The sequence below is a fragment of the Pan paniscus genome, chromosome 2 (genome assembly GCF_029289425.2).
Source record: "Pan paniscus chromosome 2, NHGRI_mPanPan1-v2.0_pri, whole genome shotgun sequence".
NCBI lineage: Eukaryota > Metazoa > Chordata > Mammalia > Primates > Hominidae > Pan > Pan paniscus.
This window is the reverse complement of record NC_085926.1, coordinates 183,059,656-183,085,784: the sequence shown is the minus strand read 5'-3', so window position 1 is coordinate 183,085,784 and position 26,129 is coordinate 183,059,656. Positions and strand designations below refer to the sequence as shown.

Below are 26,129 nucleotides of genomic sequence, written 5' to 3'. Positions count from 1 at the left end.
TAGTACCATAAGGATTCTTATTAAAATTTCATATATAATACATATGGAAAATATATTTTTATGCTATTAAATATTTATATCCAGAAGCATGGGGCTTTTCTGTTTTTATTAAGGTCTTATTTTATGTTCTTCAATAAAATGGTATAGTTATCTTCTGAAAGGTCTTGTACCTTTCTTGATAAATTCATTTCTAGATACACTTTAACAGTTTTAATGAGGCGTGATTTGCCTTATAGATTGTGCAGCCATCCCCATAAATCAATTTTAAGACTTGTCCACTCCCACAAAAAGTTTCTTCATGCCCATTAACACTAACTCCTACTCACATCCCCAGCCCTAGGCAACCACTGATCTTTCTGTCTCTATAGATTTGCGTTTTTTGGACCTTGGATCTAAATGGCATCATACAATATGTAATGTTTTGCATCTGGCTTCTTTTAGTTAGCATAATGTTTCTGAGGCTCATCTGTATCTGTATTGTAGCATGTATCAACAGTTTGATCCTTTTTATTGCTGAATAATATTCTATTTCATGGCTCTATCAAATTTCTTTAGTCATTCAACAGCTGATGGATGTTTGGATTGTTTCCAGATTTTGCTATTATAAATAATGCTGCCATGAATATTTGTAGACAAGTTTTCTTTATGGCATATGCTTTCATTTCTCTTGTGTAGATTCCTGGGAGTGAAATTGCTGGGTTGAACAATCAGTTTATGTTTATCTTTTTAAGAAACAACTAAACTGTTTTCCAAAGCAATGTGCTGTTTTACACTCTCAGAAGCAACGTATGAGGCTTCCAGTTTCTCTACATCATCACCAACATTCAGTAGTGATGGCTTTTTATTATAGTCATTCTAGTAAGTCTAACTGCATAACAAATGACCCCAAAACTTAGTGGCTTAAAATCAAACATTTATTCCACAATTTCTGTGGGTCCAGAATCCAAGTGTCCTAGGTCCTCTGGCTTTCAGATTTCAAACAAAGCTACAATCAAGGTGTTGGCTGTGGCTGTAGTCATCTCAGGTTGATTAGGGGTCAGGGGGAGAATCTGCTTTCAAACTCACTCAAGCGGTTTTTGGTAGGATTCAGTTCCGTATGGGCTGTTGTACTGAGGGCCTCAGTTCCTCACTGACTGTGGGCTGAAAGCCTCCCTCAGTTCTTTGCCACGTGGGCTTCACCATAGGGTGGCTCACAACAGGGCAGCTGGCTTCCATCAGAGTGACCAATTTGAGAGGGCAAGAAAGTATGAGCAAGACTGAAGCCAGAGTCTTTTTGTAACCTAATCTAGAAATGACAGCCCATTACTTAGAGTCTGTCTACCACATTTGTTGTGGTTTTAATTTGCATTTCCTTAATGACTAATGATGTCGAGCATCTTTTTGTGTGCATATTGGCCATTCACATATGCTCCTTGATGAAATAACTGCTCAAGTTTTTGCCCGTTTAAGAAATTACATTGTTTACCTAATTATTGAGTCATAAGAGTTTGTTACATATTCTGGAAACAAGTTCTTTATTTGATATTTGATGTGCCAATTGTATTTTCTATTGCTGTGATAAAAAATTACCACAAGCTTAGCAGTTTAAATCATCCGAAATTATTTTCTTACAGTTGTGTAGACTAGAAGTATTGTAGAGGTCTCCCTGGGCTCAAATCCAGGTGTCAGCTGGTGCACTCTTTTCTGGAGGCTCTAGGGGAGAAACTGTTTCCTGCTTATGTGGGTTGTTGGCAGAACTCAGTACTTTGCATTGTAGGATCAGGGTCCCCATGTTCTTGCTTGCAAACTTGCGACCTTGTAAACCTTAAAGGTCAATCCCAGCTTCTAGAGAACACTGCATTCTTTAGTTCTTGGTCTCCTTTCCTCATATTCAAAGCTACATCAGTGCCAACAGGTCGAGTCCTTTGCATGTTGCATTTCTCTAACCCTTCTTCCTTGTTGAATCCCCCTCACCACAGTCAGGAAAGATTCTCTGCTTTTAAGGACTCATATGATTAGATTGCACTCAATCAGATAATACAGGGTAATATCCCCATCTCAATGTCTAATTTTTTTTTTTTTTTTTTTTTTGAAATGGGGTCTCACTCTGTCACCCAGGCTGCAGTGCAGTGGCACGACCTTGGCTCACTCACTGCAACCTCTCAGGCTCAAACGATTCTCCCACTTCAGCCTCCAGAGTAGCTGGGACCACAGGGGTGCGCCACCATGCCCAGCTAATTTTTTGTATTTTTGGTAGAGACAGAGTTTCACCACATTGCCCAGGTTGGTCTCAACCTCCTGAGCTCAAAGCAATCTGCCCACCTTGGCCTCCCAGAGCACTGGAATTACAGGCGTGGGCTACTGTGCCCAGCCAAGGTCTTTAATCTTACTCTCACCTATACATCTCTTTACCATGTGAGGTTATACATTCACAGATTCTAGGAATTAAGACATGAACATTTGGCGGGGGGGTGTTATTCTGACTACCACACAAGTATTTTCTTCTAGTTTATGGATTGTCATTTCATTTTTTTTTTTTTTTCTGTTTTTTTTAGAGACAGAATCTCACTCTGTCACCCTGGCTGGAGTGCAATGGCATGATCTCGGCTCACTGCAACCTCCACCTCTCAGGTTCTAGCAATTTTCCTGCCTCAGCCTCCCGAGTAGCTGGGATTACAGGTGCACACCACCATGTCCAGCTAATTTTTTGTATTTTAGTAGAGATGGGGTTTCACCATGTTACCCAGGCTGGTCTCGAACTCCTGAGCTCAGACAATCCACCCGCCTCGGCCTCCCAAAGTGCTAGGATTACAGGCGTGAGCCACTGCACCTGGCTGTCATTTCATTTTCTTATTGATATCCTTTGAAAAACAAAAGTCTTTAATTTTTATGAAGTCTGATTTCTTGTTTCTTTTGTATGTCATGCTTTTGGTGTTGTATCTAAGAATACTTTGCCTAACCCCAAGGTCCTGAAAATTTTTTTATATTTTCTTCTAGGAATTTTTATAGTATTAGTTCTTCAATTTAGATTTGTGATCTGTTTTCAGTTGATTTTTATACATGGTGCTAGGTAAGGACCTAAATTTTTTTTTTTTTTTTTTTTGGCATGTGGATATCCAATTATCCCACTACGATTTGTTGAAAGATTCTCCTTTTGAGGATTTTTTTCTGAACGATTATTATCTAAAGTGTGTTGTTGCTTTAGGGTCACAGTATGCTTGTGTGTATCTGTTACCATGTCACTGTGGTCCTACGATGAGTGCCCTTAGGGGACTAGAATCTTTCCAATAAACCACGTTTGAGATCGTATGAGTCAGCGTGCAGTGTAGCCCACACTTGAGAGTGTGAATTTATGTGCACAGTCACTTTGCTCTGGGTGGAAGTAGGTTATAGTTGACTTACTTTCTCGGTGCTTGTTCCTACAGCCCCTCTTTTCATATGTTGCTCGATCTCCCTATCCCTTCTTGGTGCTTACACATCTCAGACCCTTTAGCCAAACCCTTGCCAATAACAGTATTTTTGTTCTCAGTTCTGTTCCCTCTGGTTGTGGAGTCTTTGAATAAAGATGCACACACCTATTCAGTGGGATTTAGCTGGAAAAGGTGACCTTCCAACCTCACGTCAATTTCTGGCTCCTCAAACAGTAGGTTGGCAGTAAGGCAGGAAAGTTGTTTTCCCATTTCTCACTGAGCAGATTGTGAATATTTCCATATGGATTTTCTGTTGTTAATGTTGCTCCGATTCTTTGTTTTAAAATAAAAATTCTGAATGTGAAAAAAAGAGACTCTCCTTTCTTCCATTGAATTGTTTGGACACCTATGTTGAAAATCATTGGCTATAATTGTAAGAGTTTATTTGTGAACTCTCGATTCTCTTCCATTGATATATATGCCTATCCTTGCATCAATACCACGCTGTCTCCTTTTCTAGGTATTTTAAAGTTTTTGTTACTATTAGGACCGGAGTTAAGGTTATTTTGAATCTAAAATATTCACTCAATAATAGACACTAGAGTCTCTACTACAGGGGAAGGGAGGGAGGATGGCAAAGGTTGAGAAACCAACTTCTGGGTACTATGCTCACTACTGGGGTGGCAGGATTATTCATATCCCAAGCCTCAGCATCGTGTGATATACCCATGTAACAAACCTGCACATGTATGCCCTCAATCTAAAATAAAAGCTGAAATAATTTTTAAAAATTAATAAATAAAATATTAACTCAGAACCGTTTTCCTTAGACTCATGAATATTTAATATGTTAATATTAATTACAGATTAAATATTAATCTATTGATTAATTTAATTAATCATTAATCTATTATAAAATTGTCTTGGTCTTGGATTAAAAAGAAAATACAACTTTTATGCCTAAACTAGGTAACCTAAAATTGCTTTGAGTCTACTAAATTCTATCTTGTAGGACTATGTTGCAAAGATATCAGAGATGTTAGTGTACATATGTTTAGTGTACATTAAATGTCTTAATGAATAGCTTTTAGTTTGTGCTTTGAATTTGAACAGGTTATTGTTATTACTATATATTCACATTCCCTTTGTACAAGTAACATTTCCAAAGCTCTGATCCTTCTTATTCCTTTCAGATCAACCTCTAGAATCCCGTAGACTCTGCAACAAGCCAATTCAGAGCTTGCCCTACATGGACAGCATTTTTAGTGAGGCCCTCTTGAAGATGCGGAGGCAGCACCCTGGGTGTCTTGCACAGGAGGCTTGTGTCCGTGCAGTCCAGGCTGCTGTGCAGTATCCCTATGAAGTGGGCATCAAGAAGGAGGAGGAGCTGTTTCTATATCTTTTGCAATCAGGGCAGGCTAGAGCCCTGCAACATGCTTTCTTCGCTGAAAGGAAAGCAAATAAGTGGTCAACTCCCTCCGGAGCATCGTGGAAAACAGCATCAGCGCGGCCTGTCTCCTCAGTTGGTGTTGTTGGTAAGACCATGGGGTGATGAATGGAATCCTCCAAATCTGCTCATGTAATGTGCTACCATTTGCTTAGGGCTACCGGATGCTAGGTTTCACGTAAGACACATTACTTGTGTTAGCTAAGCTAATTCTCACACCGCCCCATGAGCTCTCTTCTTTAACATGAGAGGCCTAGAGACACCAGCCTTCTCAATGGTGAGCTAAACACGAGTAGGGTGAAAGTCTGACCCTAGGTCTGACTCCAGACTGGGAATGTTTTATTCTTTTTTTTTTTTTTTTTTTTTTTTGAGACAGAGTCTTGCTCTGTCACCCAGGCAGGAGTGGAGTGGCTCAATCCTCCCAGGTTCAAGTGATTCTCTTTTCTCAGCCTCCTGAGTAGCTGTGACTACTGCCACCATGCCCAGATAATTTTTGTATTTTTAGTAGAGACAGGGCTTCGCCATGTTGGTCAGGCTGGTCTCGAACTCCTGGCCTCAAGTGATCCACCTGCCTTAGCGTCCCAAATTTCTGAGATTACAGGTGTGAGCCACCATTCCTGGCCTGGCATTTTTTATTCTATGCTACCTCTTCCCTGTATGAATCTCTCATTCCTGGATTTCCTGATGATGATGATTTGTACCACATTTCAAGGTGTGGCCTGTCACTCTCATAGCTGGGTATTTGCAATCAAGTCTCTGTCTTTCCGTCCCCCGATCCATTCACTTCTCCTGTTCAAAACCACTATCCTCAAATCCATCTTAACCCTGAAACCATGGCTTCCCTACTTTTTTTCCCTCTGGAATTTTCCCAAACAAAATATCTTCCTTCCTCAGATGCTAGCTCCCTGATTGGCTTCTCTGGGCCACTTTCCTAAGCTTCACTTGCTCTTAGTCTCGGCTCAAGAACGGTCTTTGGTGGATTTTAAATCCCTTGAGATGGTAAGTGAAGCATTCTTTGCACCAGCTTAGGTACAATCTTCTGGGGAGAGGGTCCATAGTTTACTAAAAGCATCAACTTTCTTTCTTTTCTTTTTTTCTTATATTTAAGTTTTTTTAATCATAATTAAAGACATGCAGGAAAGTTATAATAGTACAAAAAATTCTCATATACTTTTTATCCAGATCCTCCAAATGTTAACGTTTTACTATATTTGTTTTATTTCCCTCTCTCTTTTCTGAACCCTAAGAAAAAGTTACAGACTTATGTGTATTTCCTAAAATTAATATTCTCATACATGACCACAGTATAATTTGTTTTAAAAAACAGGGCAATTAATATAGATAAAGAACTATTATTTAGTCTATAGCCCTTATTCTGATTTTTCTTTCTTTTTTCTTTTTTTTAACCATCTTTACGATTTGTAAGTATACAGTTCAGTAGTAATAAATATATTTATATCCTTTTTTTTCCCTTCATCTCCCTTCCCCCCCTCCCCTTCCTGGCCTTTGGCAACCACCAATCTACTCTGTATCATTATGAGATCTACATTTTAAGCTCCCACGTATGAGTGAGAACATATGATATTTGCCTTTTTGTGTAAAAGCATCAACTTTCTTAACCCTTGCCCAGCTGTCTAGCACAGTGGTCTCCAACCTTTTGGCACCAGGGACCAGTTTCACGGAATACAATTTTTCACGGATTGGGGGATGATGGTTTTGGGATGAAACTGTTCTACCTCAGATCATCAGGCATTAAATTCTCAGAAGGAGCGTGCAACCTAGATCCCTCACATGCGCAGTTCACAATAGGGTTCGCGCTCCTGTGAGAGTCTAATACCACCACTGATCTGACAGGAGGTGGAGGTCAAGGCTGAAATGCTCCCTAGCCTGTTGCTTACCTCCTGCTGTGCTAACAGGTCACGGACTGGTACCGGTCCACAGCCAGAGGTTGGCGACCCCTGCTGTAGCACCAACCCAACTTGGAGGCAAAGATCTCACTCCACATTTTCTCAGTCTGTTTGTTCTCTCAATTCAACTTTGGTATCAAAGAATCTGTCTCTAATATAAATACATTGTGCTCCTTTCAGCTCTGACTCTGTTGAGGTCTACCCTTGATTCGCTTGGGATTTTTTTTTTTTTTTTTGATATGGAGTTTCGCTCTGTCACCCAGGCTGGAGTGCAGTGGCGCAATCTCAGCTCACCACAACCTCCGCCTCCCAGGTTCCAGCAATTCTCGTGCTTCAGCCTCCCAAGTAGCTGGGATTACAGGTGCTGCGCCACCAAGCCTGGCTGATTTTTGTATTTTTAGTAGAGACAGGGTTTCACTATGTTGTCCAGGCTGGTCTTGAACCTCTGACCTCAGGTGATCCGCCCACCTTGGCCTCCCAAAGTGCTGGAATTATAGGCGTGAGCCTTTGTGCCCAGCCTCACTTGTGATTTTTTAAGAAGATGGATAAGTAGAGTGACAAAGAACTATGATTGTTCCTCTTTTTGTACTATTAAATATTTCAGCAATACCAATATTTATTTCTAGTTGTTGTGCACTTAACCTCTTTCTCCTTCAATTCCTTCAAGTCAAGAATAATTAATGCAAATAATAGCAAGCTGGTAAGTGTATCAGTATTGTGTTTGTCAACCACTGTTTGAGAGGATTTCCCGATTTTGTTGTGAACCTTTCTTTAAAAGCCTTCAGGTTTGTTTCTGGCATATAATGTGTAAAAGTTTGAAGTATTTTTTTTAAAATGATATCCACATGGTTTTGAAAAATATTGGAAAGGGCGCACTAAATATATAAAAGACACGTAGATAGAAATCAAGTAAGAGGATCTGGACGTTTCTGCCCTCTTCATGTGTATTGCTACACTGCCCTGCGTTTCATCTTCGTGATGCAGCCTTCCACCGCTCCCTCGTGTCCTCTGACAGACTCCATGACACTCCTCTGCCTCCTGACTGAAACCCGGCTTACCCTGAGGACCTGCATCTGCTGCCCTCTCCAGGGAATGCTGCCGCTTCTCCCACACTCCATGGACAGCTGGGTCACTTCTCAGACCATTGCGCTTTACGGGACACTGTCCTTTGTGGTCCTGCACTGTGGTCTTGTCGTTCTATCCCTTTTCATTACTGTCATGGCTGCCTTCCATTTGCTGAACACTTTAGTACCTGGCTCACAGTTATCCACTTTGGCCCAAACCCTGCTGCCATCCTGGTTGTCCTCATCGTCTCTATGGACAATCATTCCCTCCTTGTAGCTTCTGGGTTTTTTGCCTCCTCAGACTCAGGGACATTCACCTCACCTCACTTCCACATTCCACACTCGCTTCTCCACAGGTCTTGTCGTTACCCTGAATATTTCTCCACTTCCAAACTCTGAAACCCCTCTCTTCACCACCACCACCACCTCATATCTTTCCTTGTATCTTTCTTAATGGGTTATTTCAACTACATCCATTACTTGATCAGCTCCCCTTATTTATTTTCTTCTCTATTCAGCTTTAATTTTAAGAGTTATCATTTCAGCCACTCTCGGGCCAAAGTCTCCAAACTCCATGATTAATTGCCCTTCCATTGTGCTCCCCGCAAAATCCTAACCCTGATGATCTCAATTTTTGGCTTGTTTCCATGAGCCCAGGCCCAGGCTTCTCAGCCCCGCAGGAGACGCAGTTCTGATTAGTAACCCTGCAAGTTCACGTTCTCACACCACACCCAGGCTCCCAGGCCTGTCAGGACAGGGGAATGTAGTTGATCAGAAACTGCAAAACTAACATTTAAAACATCCTTATTTGGTATTTACTTCTCTGAGTAGAAGAGGTTCCTGATCAAATTCAATTCCATGGCAGTCAAAAGCAGTAATTTGGCAGGGGAGCAGGACTCCTTGCCCCTGTCTATATGCGTCTGTGAGGCAAAATTAGAGAACTATATGAAGCTTGAAACCAACAGCTAGGAGGCCAGAGTTTCAAACCCCACATTCTACCTTTTAATGTAGAAAAGTTTTATCAAAGCTAAAGTTTAGGATACAAGTTGCTATAGAAGTGAGAGCTGTTCAACCTTCTTGTTCTTGAGAGAAGTGCAGGGGGTTAATAAATTTGGAAAACTGTGTTCTTAATAATTTAATATATTTATTATATAGTATTGAGTAATTTAATACACTTGGAAAATTAACTAAATATGTTCTAGAGAGACTAAATCAGTGATTTCTGATGACTGATACATCCTATCTTCAAAACCAATCCTCCATGCTAGTAAATACAAAGTATAGAGGAGTAATATATAAGTGGCTTTCACAAAGCTGTTTTCATCCACAGTGGGCTGGTTAGGCAACAAATCATCTGCCACTGTAACAGGTAACCCAGCAATCTCAGTAGCTTAACACAATAAGTGTTTATTTAATGCTTATTCCATAAGGTCATTCTAGGACCAGGGTTTTTTCCCACTAGTGGCTCTGCCATTCTCCATGATAAGGGTCAGCAAACTTTTTCTGTAAAGTTCCGGATGGTAAATATTTAAGCTTTGTGGGCCATACAGTCTCTGTTGCAACTACCCACGTCTACCGTTGTGCACAAAAACAGCCATAGAGCCGGGCATGGTGGCACATGCCTCAGTTGCAGCCACTAGGGAGGCCGAGGCAGGAAGATCACTTGAGCCCAGGGCATAGAGGCTGCAGAAAGCCATGATGCCACCACTGTACTCCATCCTGGGCAACAGAGCAAGACTGTATCTCTAAAAACAAACAAAATACAAAACAAAACAAAAACCCAGCCATAGACAATATGGAAACAAATTAACCTTGTGTTCCAGTAAAATTTTATTTATGAACACTGAATTTTGAATACGATATAATTTTTCATGTGCCACAAAATGGTACTTTTAAAATTTTTTATTTAAAAATGTAAAAACATGTTTTTGCCTGCAGGCAGTGCAAAAATCGGCAGTGGGCGGGGTTTGGTCTACAGGCCACAGTTTACCCCATCACCTACTTTAGGCCTCCTGCAAGGCCTCAGAGTCATTCTCTGCATTCTCTACATCTGGGTGGCAATGGAGGATCTCGTGGGAGATTTTAGGAGCCAATCCAAGAACCCACATTGCCCCCAATCACCACCATCATATTTCATTGACCACAGTTACTCACAGGCCCTAACAGGATGCAAGGGATCTAGAAAGTACAGTCTTCTGTGTGCCGGCAGGAAAATGAATTGGTGTTGGGAACAAACAACATTTTTCATCAAATAATTTTTCTTCATTTTCCATTTTTTTCTTGCCTTTGCTTAAAATATTTCTCCCTATGTTTTTCCCTTCCTCGACCTGGATGGTTCAACTTCCTCAGTTTTACCTATTACAGTCTAATCTTCCTTTAAGGTCCATTTCAAATGTCTTTGTCTTGAAGCTTTTTTTGATTCATCCAACTGAATGTAATTTTTTCCCTTTGAATCAAAGAAATTTGAACTTTTCACATCATTTACTTTACCATATGGAATGGATATTGTGAATTCCTCTTTCCACCGCTAGATCAGAAGCTCCCTGAAGATTGATACTCTTCATGTTTTTTTTATAACAGTTTAATTGAAATGTAACTCACATATAAACTTCACCTTTTTATTTATGTATGTATCTTTTTTTAAATTTTTTTTTTGAAGACAGGGTCTTGCTGTGTTGCCCAGGCTGGAGTGCAGTGGCACAATCTTAGCTCACTGCAGCCTCCATCTTCCAGTTTCAAGCGATTCTTTGTGCCTCAGCCTCCTGAGTAGCTTGGACTATAGGCATGTGCCACTATGCCCGGCTAATTTTTGTACTTTTAGTAGAGATGGGGTTTTCCCATGTTGGCCAGGCTGGTCTCAAACTCCTGGCCTCAAGTGATCCACCTGCCTCAGCTTCTCAAAGTGCTGGGATTACAGGCATGAGCCACTGTGCCTGGCCAAAATTCACCCTTTAAAAGCGATTCAATGTAAAATGGTACAGCTGCGGCTGAGCACAGTGGCTCACCCCTGTAATCCCAGCACTTTGTAGGGCCAAGGTGGGTGGATCACCTGAGGTCAGGAGTTCGAGACCAGCCTGGCCAACATGATGAAACCCTGTCTCTACTAAAAATACAAAAAAATTAGCCAGGCATGGTGGCAGGTGCCTGTAATCCCAGCTACTCCGGAGGCTGAGGCACGAGAATCGCTTGAACTCGTGAGGCGGAGGTTACAGTGAGCTGAGATCACACCACTGCACTCCAGTCTGGGTGACAGAGCAAGACTCCATCTCAAAAAATAAACAAATAAATAAATAATAAAATGTTGCAGCTTCTATGGACAACAGCATGACAGTTTGTCAAAAAGGTAAAAATTGCCATATAATCCAGCAATTCCACTTCTGGATATTTACCCCAAAGAATTGAAAGCAGGGGCCAGGCACAGTGGCTCACGCCTGTAATCCCAGCACTTTGGGAGGCCAAGGCAGGTGGATCACTTGAGGTCAGGAATTCGAGACCAGCCTGACCAACATGGTGAAACCCCATCTCTACTAAAAATACAAAAATTAGCTGGACGTGGTGGTGCACACCTGTAATCCCTGCTACTTGGGAGGCTGAGGCAGGAGAATCGCTTGAACCCAGGAGGCAGAGGTTGCAGTGTTCCGAGATCACGCCACTGCACTCCAGTCTGGGTGACAGAGAGAGACTCCATCTCAAACAAACAAACAAAAAAAGAATTGAAAGCAGGGACTCAAATAGATATTTTTACACTCATGTTCATAATAGCATTACTCACAATCGCCTAACAGTACAAGCAACCCAAGTATCCATTGAAGGATGAATGGGTAAATAAAATTTGGTATATGCATGCAATGGAATATTATTCAGCCTTAAAAAGGAAGAAAATTCTGACACATGTTACAACATGGGTGAACCATGAGGACATACTGCTAAGTGAAATAAGCCAATCATAAAAGATCAAATACTGCATAATTCCACTTACATGAGGTACCTGGAGTAGTCAAATGCACAGATATAGAAAATAGAATGGTTGGCCAGGGTTGGGGAGAGGGAAAATGGGGAGTTATCATTTAGTAGGTGCAGAGTTTCAGCTTTGCAATTCGAAAGAGTTCTGATGATGGTTGCACACCTTGTGAATGCATTTAATGCCACTGAACTGTGCACTTAGAAATGGCTATGATGGGAAACCTTATGTGTATTTTGCCACAATTTTTAAAAATCAGAAAATGCATAGTAAGCGTATCACCAAAAAAGAATACAATTCAATGGTTGTTAGATATTGACAGAGTTTATGCAACCATTGTCACATCAATTTTAGAACATTCTCATCACTCCCCAAAGAAATCCTCTACCCATCAACAGTCACTCTCCATCACCCTTCCCTCCAGCCCTTGGCAACCATGAATCTATTTTCTGTCTCTGTGGATTTGCCTATTCTGGACATTTCATATAAATGGAACCATACAATATGTAGCCTTTTGTGTCTGGCTTTTTTTTTTTTTCTTCAAGATGGAGTCTCACTCTGTCACCCAGGCTGGAGTGCAGTGGCACAATCTCAACTCATTGCAACGACTGCCTCCTGAGCCCAAGCAATCCTCCCACCTCAGCCTCCTGAGGAGCTGGGACCATAGGCACATGCCACCACACCTGGCTAATTTTTGCATTTCTGGTAGAAACAGGATTTTGCCATGTTGGCCAGGCTGGTCTTGAACTCCTGAGCTCAAATGATCCTTGCGCATTGGCCTCCCAAAGTGCTGGGATTACAGGCATGAGCCACCGCGTCCGGCCCTGGCTTCTTTAACTTAGCATAATGCTTTCAAGATTCATTCATGTTATAGTATGTATCATTATTTTATTCTTTTTTTTCGAGACAGAATTTTGCTCTTGTTGCCCGGGCTGGAGTGCAATGGCGTGATTTCGGATCAGTGCAACCTCCATCTCTCAGGTTCAAACGATTCTCCTGCCTCAGCCTCCCAAGTAGCTGGGATTACAGGTGTGCACCACCACGTCCAGCTAATTTTTGTATTTTTAGTAGAGATGGGGCTTCACCATGTTGGTCAGGCTGGTCTTGAACTCCTGACCTCAGGTGATCTACCCGCCTCGTATTTTATTCCTTTTTATGGCCGAATAATATTCTCCATTTTGTGTATCTATTCACCAGTTGATGAACATTCAAATTGCTTCTATTTTTTGGCTAATTTTTTAACGTGAGAAAATGAAATTTATTTTTATTGTATAAATGCAAAATTTACAGGAAAATATTTTAAAGCTTTAAAAAATGCCAAGTGACATTGATACAGGAAAATCACAAAGCAGGAGAACTACACTAAATTAATAGATTTCATTTTAAAATGTCTCATCGTATCTCAGATTTTGGAATATTCCATTTCTGTGGAAGACAGTTGATTCTGTTGAAGATATAATGCCCCCTAGTTTAATTAACAAGTACTGATAGCCACTGATCTATTTCTCTTAAGGAGGAGATAAGAAAGACGTGTATACATTCTGTGTACAGGTAATATACACAATTTTCTGGATCCAGCCTTAGCTCAGGGTTTCTGAAATTATTTTTTTAATTTTATTTTAGATTCAGGGGGTACGTGTGCAGGTTTGTTACATGGGTGTATGTATTGCGTAATGCCAAGGTTTGGGCTTCTAATGTTCACTCAAGTAGTGAACATAGTACCCGATAGGTAGGTTTTCAACCCTTCTGTCTTCCCTCACTCCCCCTTTTGGAATCCCCAGTGTTTATTGTTCCCATCTTTGGGGCCATGTGTACCCAGTGTTCAGCTCACACTTATAAGTGAGAGCATGCAGTATTTGGTTTTCTGTTTCTGTGTTAATTTGCTTAGGATAATGGCCTCCAGCTGCATCTATGTTGTTGCAAGTGTGTGATTTTATTCTTTTTTATGGCTGCATTTGGCTATTTTGAATAATGCTGCTACTGAACATTCATGTACAAGCTTTATGTGGACATGTATTTTCAGTTCTCTTGGAGATTTAGATATCAGTGGAATTGCTGGATCATAAAGTAACTCCATGTTTAACATTTTGAGTAACTGCTAAACTGTTTTTTGCAGCAACTGTACCATTTAAAAATTTTGCCAGCAATGTATCAGAGTTCTAATTTCCCCAAATCCTCATCAAAATTTGTTATTGTCTGTCTTTTTCATTATTGCAATCCTAGTGGGTTTGAAGCATTATCTCACTGTGGTTTTGATTTGCATTCCCTTATGACTATTGATGTTGAACATTTTTTCATGTGATTATTACCCATGTGTTGCTTGTGCTTTGGGTGTCATGTCTTAGGAACCATTGCCTAATTCAAGATCACAAAGATGTATCCATCCATCAGACTTACTCCTAAGATCTGCTTCTAAGAATTTTATAGTTTTAGCTCTTACATTTAGGCCTATGATCCATTTTGAGTTAGTTTTGTATATGGTGTGAGGTAAGGGTCCAACTTCATTCTTTTGCATGTGGATATCCAGTTGTCCCAGCATCATTTGTTGAAAAGACTATACTTTCTCTGTTGAATGTTCTTGGCACTCTTGTTAAAAATCAATTGGCCATAATTGTGTGGGTTTGCTTTTGGCTATCAGTTCTATTCTGCTAATCTATATGTCTATCCTTTTGCAATGACCACTATCTTACACTGTCTTAAATACTATAGGCTTCTTTTTTTTTTTTGAGACAGGGTCTCACTCTGTCACATAGGCTGGAGTGCAGTAGTGTGATCATAGCTCACTGCAATCCTCAAACTCCTGGGCTCAAGATATCCTCCTGCTTCAGCTTCCCAAATAGCTGTGACTATAGGCATGCACCATCATGCCTGGCTAATTGTTGTTGTTGTTGTTGTTGTTGTTGTTGTTGTTGAGACAGAGTTTCACTCTTGTTGCCCAGGCTGGAGTGCAATGGTGCGATCTTGGCTCACTGCAACCTCTGCCACCTGGGTTCAAGTGATTCTCCTGCCTCAGCCTCCCAAGTAGTGGGGATTACAGGCATGCACCACCACACCCAGCTGATTTTGTATTTTTAGTAGAGACGGGTTTTCTCCATGTTGGTCAGGCTGGTCTTGAAATCCTGACCTCAGGTGATCTGCCCACCTCGGCCTCCCAGAGTGCTGGGATTACAAGTGTAAGCCATTGCACCTGGCCCCCTGGCTAATTTTTAATTTTTTATAGAGTTGGAGTCTCACTATGTTGCCTGGGCTGGTCTCAAACTCCTGGTTCCAAGTGATCCTCTCACCTTGGCCTCCCAAAGTGCTGGGATTACAGGCATGAGCCACCTCACCCAACCTTGAATAGTTTTGTCATACAATTTGAAATTGGGAAGAGTGAATCCTCCAACTTTGTTCTTTTTCAGTATTGTTTTGGCTCTTCTGGATTTCTTGCATTTCTATGTGAATTTTAGGATCAGCTTATTGATTCTGCAAAAAACCAGCTTGGATTTTTATAGGAATTGTGTTGGTTCTTCACATCAATTTGGGTAGTATTACCACCTTAACAATATTAAGTTGTCTGATACAAAAACATTTAATGTTTTTCCATTTATTTGGTCTTACTTAATTTCTATTAACAATGTTTTGTACTTTTTAGTGTACAAATCCTCCTATTCTTTGTTAAATTTCTTCCTGTGTATTATTCTTTTTGATGCTATTGTAAGTAGAATTGTTTCTTTTAATTTTATATTCAGATTGTTTATTTCTAATATATAGAAATATACTTGATTTTTGTATATCAATTGTGTACCTACAATCTCGTTGGACTCATTTATTAGTTTGTATAGCTTCTATTTGTGTGTGTGAATCTGTCTAATTTTTATATCCTCTGAAACACTTAAGAGAGTGCAGAGTCTTAACTAGTACTCAATCCATTTGTGTTTCTTGACTCAATCTCTTTAAATGCCACATTGTCACATAAGCCTTCCATCCAGTGAATAATTTATCAGTTCCCAATACCACTGAATCATTCTTTTTCTCCTTTGATTTTTATCTGCAGGCTTGGGAACAATGGGCCGAGGCATTGTCATTTCTTTTGCAAGGGCCAGGATTCCTGTGATTGCTGTAGACTCGGACAAAAACCAGCTAGCAATTGCAAACAAGATGATAACCTCTGTCTTGGAAAAAGAAGCCTCCAAAATGCAACAGAGCGGCCACCCTTGGTCAGGACCAAAACCCAGGTTAACTTCATCTATGAAGGAGCTTGGTGGTGTAGATTTAGTCATTGAAGCAGTATTTGAGGAAATGAGCCTGAAGAAGCAGGTCTTTGCTGAACTCTCAGCTGTGTGCAAACCAGAAGCATTTTTGTGCACTAATACTTCAGCCCTGGATGTTGATGAGATTGCTTCTTCCACTGATCGTCCTCACTTGGTCATTGGCACCCACTTCTTTTCGCCAGCTCATGTCATGAAGTTGTTAGAGGTTATTCCCAGCCAATACTCTTCCCCCACTACCATTGCCACTGTTATGAACTTATCAAAAAAGATTAAAAAGATTGGAGTCGTTGTAGGCAACTGTTTTGGATTTGTGGGGAATCGAATGTTGAATCCTTATTACAATCAGGCATATTTCTTGTTAGAAGAAGGCAGCAAACCAGAGGAGGTAGATCAGGTGCTGGAAGAGTTTGGTTTTAAAATGGGACCTTTTAGAGTGTCTGATCTTGCTGGGTTGGATGTGGGCTGGAAATCTAGAAAGGGGCAAGGTCTTACTGGACCTACATTGCCTCCAGGAACTCCTGCCCGAAAAAGGGGTAATAGGAGGTACTGCCCAATTCCTGATGTGCTCTGTGAATTAGGACGATTTGGCCAGAAGACAGGTAAGGGTTGGTATCAATATGACAAGCCATTGGGTAGGATTCACAAACCTGATCCCTGGCTTTCCAAATTCCTATCACAGTATAGAGAAACCCATCACATTGAACCACGTACCATTAGCCAGGATGAGATCCTCGAGCGCTGCTTATATTCACTTATCAATGAAGCATTCTGTATCTTGGGAGAAGGGATAGCTGCTAGCCCAGAGCACATTGATGTTGTCTATTTACATGGATATGGATGGCCAAGGCACAAGGGCGGGCCCATGTTCTATGCTTCCACAGTTGGGTTGCCCACAGTTCTAGAGAAATTGCAGAAATATTACAGGCAGAACCCTGATATTCCCCAACTGGAGCCAAGTGACTATCTAAAAAAACTGGCTTCTCAGGGAAACCCTCCCCTGAAAGAATGGCAAAGCTTGGCAGGCTCCCCTAGCAGTAAATTGTGATTCAGTCTTCCAGATTATGGCTCACATGCTAGCATCAGGTAATGCTGACTGAATTTCAGTGAAATTAAATCAAAAATCCAAAGTAAGATTGTTCTGAAATACAAAGCAAAATAAATAATCATTAGAATCTTCTGTGTGACGACTCTAATGGTCAAATCTTTAGGAATGTGCTTCCTATGCCTCTGAATCTGTCCTTATCAGATAAATTCAATGCATGAACTTGTGTGAATGTAATACCATAATAGCTAATGAAAGAGGCTCAGGCATAAGTTGAGATTCTCAAATGCTTTTATCATTGGATAAATGTGTCATCAATTAATAAATGATAAATGCAGCTAAGTCATACATTCATTTTGACTCCTTTCAATGTCACACACATAGTATTGATCAGAAATCTTATGAATCATACATACACTCTACAAACATTAAAGTTGTAGGAAAAAGACAGTTGGAAATTGGTAAGGGAACTGAGTACTTCAAACCAGCACAGGGAACTCAGGTTAGTGTGGCAAGCCTTTCCTCTTCTGGTCTTTCCTCTTCTGTTTATGGAGAAATAACAGAAAGGAGTAAGTCGTCAACTTAGTATAAGAAGGGTCTTAGAGAACATCTAACCTTCTAGGATTTCCCAATTCTGTGATAGAGTAATGACACCAGTTTCCCTGTCATGACAAGCCTCTGTGATGTTACATATGGAAATGGTTGAATCTTGAAAAATCTAAAATTGTTGCAAAACATATTTTGTATGATTTTGTTGTAAGAGTTCTTCTCTTTTTACTTTTTGCCTTGTGTAGTTAAAAATTAAGGGGCTGGTCAATACAAAAACTTGTACACAAATATTTATAGCAGAATTATTCATAATGGCCAAAAGCTGGATACAACCCAAATGTCTATGAACTAATGAATAGATAAACCAAATCTGGTATATCCATACAATGGACTATTATTCAGCCATAAAAAGAAATAAAGGGGCAGGCACAGTGGCTCACACCTGTAATCCCAGCACTTTGGGAGGCTGAGGCAGGAGGATTGTTTGAGGCCAGAAATTTGAGACCAGCCTGGGCAACATAGCAAAACCCTGTCTCTACAAAAAATACTTTCCGTACATTAGTGGTTGCCTAAGGCTAGAATTGGGGGTGATGAATGGGGAGTACAGGATTCATCTAATGGGTACAGGATTTCTTTATGGTTCATGAAAATGGTCTAAACTTATTGTGGTAATGGTCACATAACAATATATTAAAAACCATTGAGTTGTATATTTTAAGTGGGTGAATTATATGGTATGTGAATTATATCTCAATAAAGTTGTTAGTAAATAAATGGGGCTGAAGATGTTATCCTTCATTGTGGTGTAAATGAACTTTCACAATATTTTCACCTGTGAACCCAAATAAAATGATGAAAGTTCTGATGGAAAAATCTTGAATGAATAGAGTATAAGTTTTCCGTTGTTAAAAAGCAAACAAAAAACCAACAAAAAATCCAAGTGTGCCTTGAATTATACAGAGCACAATTATTATGTTTGAAATGTGTACTACTTAATTTTATATAATTTGGTTTGTGAAATTAAAGACATCAATAAAAGTGATTCCTGAAAGTAGTAATTTTGTCTCCAAAGTGACTTGTTTTCAAATCAATGTTAAAAAAACTCACTAACTTTTTCTTCAAACCTGGAATTAATTTTGAGTTCTTGCAACTTATTTTCACCCTACAGTGGCCTCTAGATTAAGGGTTTTTTTTGTTTGTTTTTTTGTTTTTGTTTTTGTTTTTTTCTGACTGGAGTCTTGCTCTGTCGCCCAGGCTGGAGTGCAGTGGCGCTATCTCGGCACACTGCAAGCTCTGCCTCCCGGGTTCACACCATTCTCCTGCCTCAGCCTCCTGAGTAGCTGGGACTACAGGTACCCGCCACCAAGCCTGGCTAATTTTTTGTATTTTTCAGCAGAGACAGGGTTTCACCATGTTAGCCAGGATGATCTCAATCTCCTGATGTCATGATCCACCTGCCTCGGCCTCCCAAAGTGCTGGGATTACAGGCGTGAGCCACCGCGCTGGGCCTAGATTGAGGTTTTGAAACTAGAGGGTCTATGAATAGGTTTTATGAGTCAATAACCCCTGAAATGTTATGATAAAGTTTGTGTATATATATCTGAGTGCATTTCTTGGAAAAGGTACCATATCTCACATCATATTCTAAAAAGTATCATGACCCGACCAGGCGCAGTGACTTACGCCTGTAATCCCAGCACTTGGGGAGGCCAAGGCGGGTGGATCATGAGGTCAGGAGATCGAGACCATCTTGGCTAAAACGGTGAAGCCCCATCTCTACTAAAAATACACAAAATTAGCCGGGTGTGGTAGAACGCGCCTGTAGTCCCAGCTACTTAGGAGGCTGAGGCAGGAGAATCACTTGAACCTGGGAGGCAGAGGTTGCAGTGAGCCGAGATCATGCCACTGTACTCCAGCCTGGGCAACAGAGTGAGACTCTGTATCAAAAAAAAAAAAAAAAAAAGTATCATGACCCAGTAAAGGTTAAGGACCAATAGAAAATGGCAAGAGCAGCCCGGCACGGTGGCTCATGCCTGTAATCCCAGCACTTTGGGAGGCCAAGGTGGGCAGATCACTTGGGGTCAGGAGTTTGAGACCAGCCTGGCCAACATGGTGAAACCCCGTCCCTACTAAAAATACAAAAATTAGCTGGGCGTGGGGCGCATGCCTGTAGTCCCAGCTTCTCGGGAGGCTGAGGAAGGAGAATCCCTTACACCCAGGAGGCGGAGGTTGCACTGAGCCAAGATCGTGCCACTACATTCCAGCCTGGGTGACAGAGAAAGCCTCCATCTCAAGAAAAAAAATGAGAAAGAAAACAGGAAGAAGAAAATAGGAGTTCATTTCTTCTTATTTTACATCAAATGAAGCCAAACTAATTCGAATTTGCTGGGTCCCACATATAATGGTAGTTAATATGATGAAATTTTCAGGATATCCTCTCCTGTCCTTGAAGATATACTTGCTTAAATGGCTGATTTTGTTAATAATTTTAAAACTTTAAAAAAAAAACTTTGGATTTTGTTTTAAAAAATATGTTCTAATGATCATTGACTCTGATGGGAATTATATATTGGAAACACCCTTGAAGCTGTAAGACTCCCAGCTTGAAAGATGCTCTTAATGATACTACTTAAATCAGTAAAGCCACCATGCAGCTGCAGTTGCTCTCTATTTATTTACTTTCAGCAGGAACAGGTGTGCATGAGAGCGATAAAGTGAGGAATCCTAAATTCCCCTGATTAATGATGTTACAGAATTCTTTATGCAAATCACACTCTACTGCACTGTAGGAACCTAAAATTTCAAGGTCTTAGATTTGTCTTTAAAACAGATACCTAGAAATCAGAAATATTGCAGCCTCACTAGATTATCTGAACCTTTTTGGTAGCCATTGATAAGATTAAATCAAGTTCTCTGGACTATGTTTTAAAACAGCTTTCTGCAAGAACAGAATAGTTCTTGACTATTCTTGGGACTGTCAGTACCATCTGCTTATCTTACCAGCTTATACGTATTTTGAGATTAACAGACAAGTTACACTGCTTCCAGGCAGGACAGCAGCATTCACAACTCCAGCGGACACCATTCATACTGTGTACCAAGGGGTTGTCATCCACATAGAAAAGATGTGAATGACATCCCCAGGAATTGTATAATGCCTAGTTTTGTTTCTAGGACACTCTGTGTGGCAGTTTCAAGCCAAAAACTCTTCTGGTTATTGCTGTATCTTTCTAAATAATAGTTGACAAAAGTGGCTGAGAAAACCTCTATTTAGACTGGATCACCAATGGGACCAAATTAAAATGGGACGAAATGATTGCATTTTGTTTGTTCTTTTTGATATTTTTTTCCTAGCACCCTGAGAAAGAGGAATATGAGAGAGATGAACAGAACTTTAAACTCTTGTCCAAAGAATACCAGGGCATTTAATTTATTTTTTATTTTTTATAGATACTATGTTGCCCAGGCTAATCTCAAATTTCTGAGCTCAAGTGATCCTCCTGTCTCAGCCTCCCAAAGTACTCAGATTACAGGCATGAGCTACTGCAGCTGGTCCCCCTGCGCATTTCAATTGAAATATTTATTTCTTCTTTTTCACCCAAACTTAAAGTAGCCTGGCAGAATGAGTGCCTGAAAGCATCTCATAAGATGACCTGAGCAGAGCTAATGCAGTCGCTCATGCGCACATTTTCACTGCACTTAGGGCTATTCCACATTCTCTAAGACAACACACAAACAGTTGCTAATTCTAGCCATAGTGTGATATCCCTAGCATGAGCTTAGGGCAAAACCTTCTCCAACCAGATCCTAAATGCACATGGATTTCCAAAGCTGGCCAAGGCCTAGAGTGTTGTTGATTTGGAAATTGACCGTTGGCTGTCCCCCAAAGTTTCTCTTCTTATGTGGGGATAAATGTCCCAATTGTTAGCTAAACATATAGTTGCCCAGAATACACAACATATTTGTCAACTTCTCTTGTATGGAATTGTGGATACGTGACTAACTTCTAGACAATGGGATGTCAGAGGGATTGTCACATGGCAGCTTCTGGGAACTGGCCTTCACAGTCAGATGATGTACAGCCTTTGCCCATTTCATTTTTGTCTCTTCCTCCATCTTCCTGCCTGGAACACAGATGTGATGGCCAGAGTTGCAGCCACTAGACTAGACCATGAAGACAGAGGCCAGGCCCTGGAATGAAGAGCAGGAATGAAGAGCAGTAAAGAGCCTGGGTCCCTGAGGAGCTCATGGAGCAGCATTGCCACCCTACCTCCAGCAGTCATTTATGTGAGAGAGCAATCAACTCATATCATGGAGAATTTCGTGTTATTTTTAAGTCTTTACTCATAACTGACCCTAAAATCTGAATGAATGCAAGTGGGATCCAAGAATTAGTACGGTTTGGGGTTCTTTGTTTTTTGTTTGTTTGTTTGTTTTCTCAGTGCTATAGGCAATTCTGATACACAAGTAGTTTTATGTATTTATTTATTTTGGGACAGAGTTTCACTCTTGTCGCCCAGGCTGGAGCATAATGGCGCGATCTCGGTTCACTGCAACCTTTGCCTCCCGGGTTCAAGCACTTCTCCTGCCTCAGCCTCCCAAGCAGCTGGGATTACAGGCATGTGCCACCACACCCAGCTATTTTTTCTATTTTTAGTAGAGACGGGGTTTCACCATGTTGGCCAGGCTGGTCTCGAACTCCTGACCTCAGGTGATCCACCCGCCTCGGCCTCCCAAAGTGCTGGGATTACAGGCATGAGCCACCAGGCTCGGCCACACAGGTAGTGTTAAGAATCTAGTCTCATTAAACAAAATTTGTTTTTTAAAAAAATGTTTTTGCCAGTCCAATGTGTTTTTCAACTTGATGTTTAATTACTCAGAAATTTGTATATGTTTCACATATAATTGTTGTGGGCAGACGGAGATGCCCACTAAGAACCTGAGAATAGGGCTGTAAATAAACATTTGGTAGGAAATAGTCTCACAGGCCTACTTGAACCTCAGCTTGACTATTACTTAATTAGAAATAAAAAACATTCATGAAGAAAATATGTATTAACAGAAGGAGAAGTGATCAACAATAGCATAAGGGAAAAGAAGAAAACTTGGAAAAGCAGCATCTCTCAGCATTGACTAAAAGTACTAAATCTGGGGTGCATAAACTTTCTGCTCACTAGATCAGAGATCTCCAAAATGGGGTGCCGCTACCCAAAAGAGCATGAAAAATGTTCCACAGAGGTGCAGACAGAAGATACTAGAACTACCATTGCTACTTATTTTTGCCTACAAAATAAGAACTTAATCTTGATTAATATTTTGTGTGCTGATGTTCACTGTTGCCCTCAACAGGCTGCATCTCGGACAGCTGTGAGGTGTCCTGAGCAAAGCAGGCGACATCCAAAATGCAGAGGCTGACAGTGGTATCCTCCCACTTTCATTTGCTTTCAGCGTATTGAGAAATATTGTAGATTCTATGTAATGGGGTAAGTGGATAGTCAGACTAAATTATTTAATTTAACTAAACTAACTGTCACAAAAAATTCCTTGAAGGGAGGCCCTCTTAAAAAATTTACTTATGAATGGATAAAGAAAATGGGGTACACATACACAATGGAATATTGTTCAGCCGTAAAAAAGAATAAACCCTGTTATTCGTGGCAACATGGATGGCACTGGAAGATGTTATGCTGAGTGAAATAAGCCAAGAACAGAAAGCTAAATACCACATGTTCTCACTCATATGGGGAAGCTAAAAAAAGCAGATCTCATAGAAGTGAAAAAAGTGGAACAGAGGATACCAGAGGCAGGGAAGGGTAAGGGGAAAGGAGGGAGAGGGAGAGATCTGTTAAAGGATACAAAATTACACCTAGATTGGAGGAATAAGTTCCAGTGTTCTATACTGCTGTAGGATGATATAGTTCACAATAATATGTTATATAGTTTCAAATAGCTGGAAGGAGAATATTGAATTTTCTAGACTCAGAGAAATGATAAATGTTTGAACTGATGGATATGCTAATTAGCCTGATCTGAACAGTATACAGTGTATGTATCAAAACATCGCCATAAGCCCCATGAATATGTATAGCTATTATTTGTTAATTAAAAAATAAAATTATAAAAAAAAGGATTCCTTCAAAGAAAGCACAATTGAAGATAAAACAAAGCAAGCAAAGGTGAACGACGAGAAAATGGCAGAGCTGGCAGTTCTGGTGTCAGCTTTTAGTCAGCTGCATTACAAGGTAGAATGAGTTAGTCAAATCTCGCAAGAAGTTGGCCAAAAAAAAATGGAAATTATCAAGAAGATTATTAGAAATTTTGATTGATGGCCGGGTGTGGTGGCTCACGCCTGTAATCCCAGCACTTTGGGAGGCTGAAGCAGGTGGATCACCTGAGATCAGGAGTTCAAGACTAGCCTGACCAACATGGTGAAACCCCGTCTCTACTAAAAATACAAAAATTAACTGGCATGGTGGCACGCGCCTGTAATCCCAGCTACTCGGGAGGCTGAGGCAGGAGAATCACTTGAACCCAGGAGGCAGAAGTTACAGTGAGCTGAGATCGCGCCGCTGCCCTCCAGCCTGGGCAACAAGAGAAAAACTCCGTCTCAAAAATAATAATAATAAATAAATTTTTTAAAAAAGAAGTATTTATGTACCTGCCATAAATAGTGAAGTTTGCCCTAAAAGTATACTGTCTGACATTAGCTAATAATAATATGAAACCATCACATATTAGTAAGGTGTTTTAATACATTATTTAATCAATATCTAATCATTTACAAATTTATTTTTTGTGTTGTATAATGTACATGTATATCAATATAATAGGAAAAGTATATGATTTGTAAGTCAATAAGCATTCTGCATATTAGATATATATACTAAAATTTTCTGTGGTGTGCTACCCAGATCCTCTTTCAGGAATGAAAGATTGATTAATTCTCCCAGCTTCCAGAAGTGCTGCCAGAAGATGGCCTTCTTTAGGGACTGCCTTGCTCAAGGTCACACCTTCTTCCAAAGGTAATTTGCTCCGTGCAGGCGTCCCCTTACCCCAGCTCTGCAGGGCTGACATAGTCTAGAGCTCCTGGTGGGTCACGTTGATTGGAATAAGGTCTTCCTCCTGGTGGGTCACGTTGATTGGAATGGGGTCTTCCTCCTGGTGGGTCACGTTGATTGGAATGGGGTCTTCCTCCTGGTGGGTCACGTTGATTGGAATGAGGTCTTCCTCCTGGTGGGTCACATTGATTGGAATGGGGTCTTCCTCCTGGTGGGTCACGTTGATTGGAATGAGGTCTTCCTCCTGGTGGGTCACATTGATTGGAATGGGGTCTTCCCCCTGGTGGGTCACGTTGATTGGAATGGGGTCTTCCTCCTGGTTGGTCACATTGATTGGAATGGGGTCTTCCTCCTGGTGGGTCACATTGATTGGAATGGGGTCTTCCTCCTGGTGGGTCACATTGATTGGAATGGGGTCTTCCTTCATCCTGCAATGCTCCTCAACTTCTTCCTCTGCTCATTCCTGCTTCTCTCTCCTCTCTTTCAATGGTGTTAATTCTGAGATCACTCCCTAAACATTTTGGGGTTTTTTTGTTTATTTGTTTATTTATTTATAATTTCAACTTTGATTTTAGATTGGGGGTACACATGCAGGTTTGTTACATGGGAATATTGTGTGATGCCAAGGTTTGGGTTATAACTGATAATTTTGCACATGAATCTCAATCTCAGAGTCTGCTTCCCAGGAAACCTAACCTACAACAGTGAAGGTGCATGATTAAAAATGCTTGGCAGGCCGGACGTGGTGGCTCATGCCTGTAATCCCAGCACTTTGGGAGGCCAAGGCGGGTGGATCAACTGAGGTCAGGAGTTTGAGACCAGCCTGGCAAACATGGCAAAACCCTGTCTCTACTGAAAATACAAAACATTAGCTAGGCATGGTGGTGTGCATCTGTAATGCCAACTACTTGGGAGGCTGAGGCAGGAGAATTGCTTGAACCAGGGAGGTGGAGGTTGCCTGAAACAAGACCGCGCTGCTGCCCTCTAGCCTGGGCCGCCGAATGAGACTCCATCTCAAAAAAAATTTAAAAAAATGCTTAGCAATCGTCAACTTACAAGCCATCAACTCTTCAGTATTTGTTTAATAGACTTCTTTTGGTCTCACCTGCCATCAGTTTTTATAAATATTCTATGTGTGCTAGAATTTTCATTCTCTATTTCATGAATATGGAATTCTACTATTAGATCAAGCTAGTTAATTATGTTACTCTAGTTTTCTATACAGCCTTGCCTATGTTTTATCTGTAATCTTACCTTCTTCTGATGAGCAGGGTCAATTACCCATGCCAGGATGGTTACAAAGAGCCAGAAGTGACTGGGGGGCAGTCATAGCTTAAGAGATTCTTACTCTATCTCTGGTGGAAGTATTTCCCCTCTAGGAACCAGGACTTCTAGATACAGAGTGTTAGTTGCTCTTGCAGGAAATAAAATTCCCCAAGGGGGCCACTTCTACTTCCAC

General features: G+C 40.7%; 1 protein-coding gene across 3 annotated transcripts in view; it reads left to right on the top strand.

Moving 5' to 3' along the window:
* Positions 1-18,670, top strand: part of EHHADH (enoyl-CoA hydratase and 3-hydroxyacyl CoA dehydrogenase) — a 91,114-nt gene extending 72,444 nt beyond the window's left edge. For all 3 annotated transcript variants that reach the window (XM_014344488.4, XM_003806605.4, XM_063602632.1), the window contains exons 6-7: positions 4,583-4,924; positions 15,805-18,670. In XM_014344488.4, the coding sequence (XP_014199974.3) occupies positions 4,583-4,924; positions 15,805-17,066 (1,604 nt within the window). In that variant the 3' untranslated portion in view covers positions 17,067-18,670. The remainder of the gene's footprint in view (positions 1-4,582; positions 4,925-15,804) is intronic.
* Positions 18,671-26,129: the final 7,459 nt, after the last annotated feature.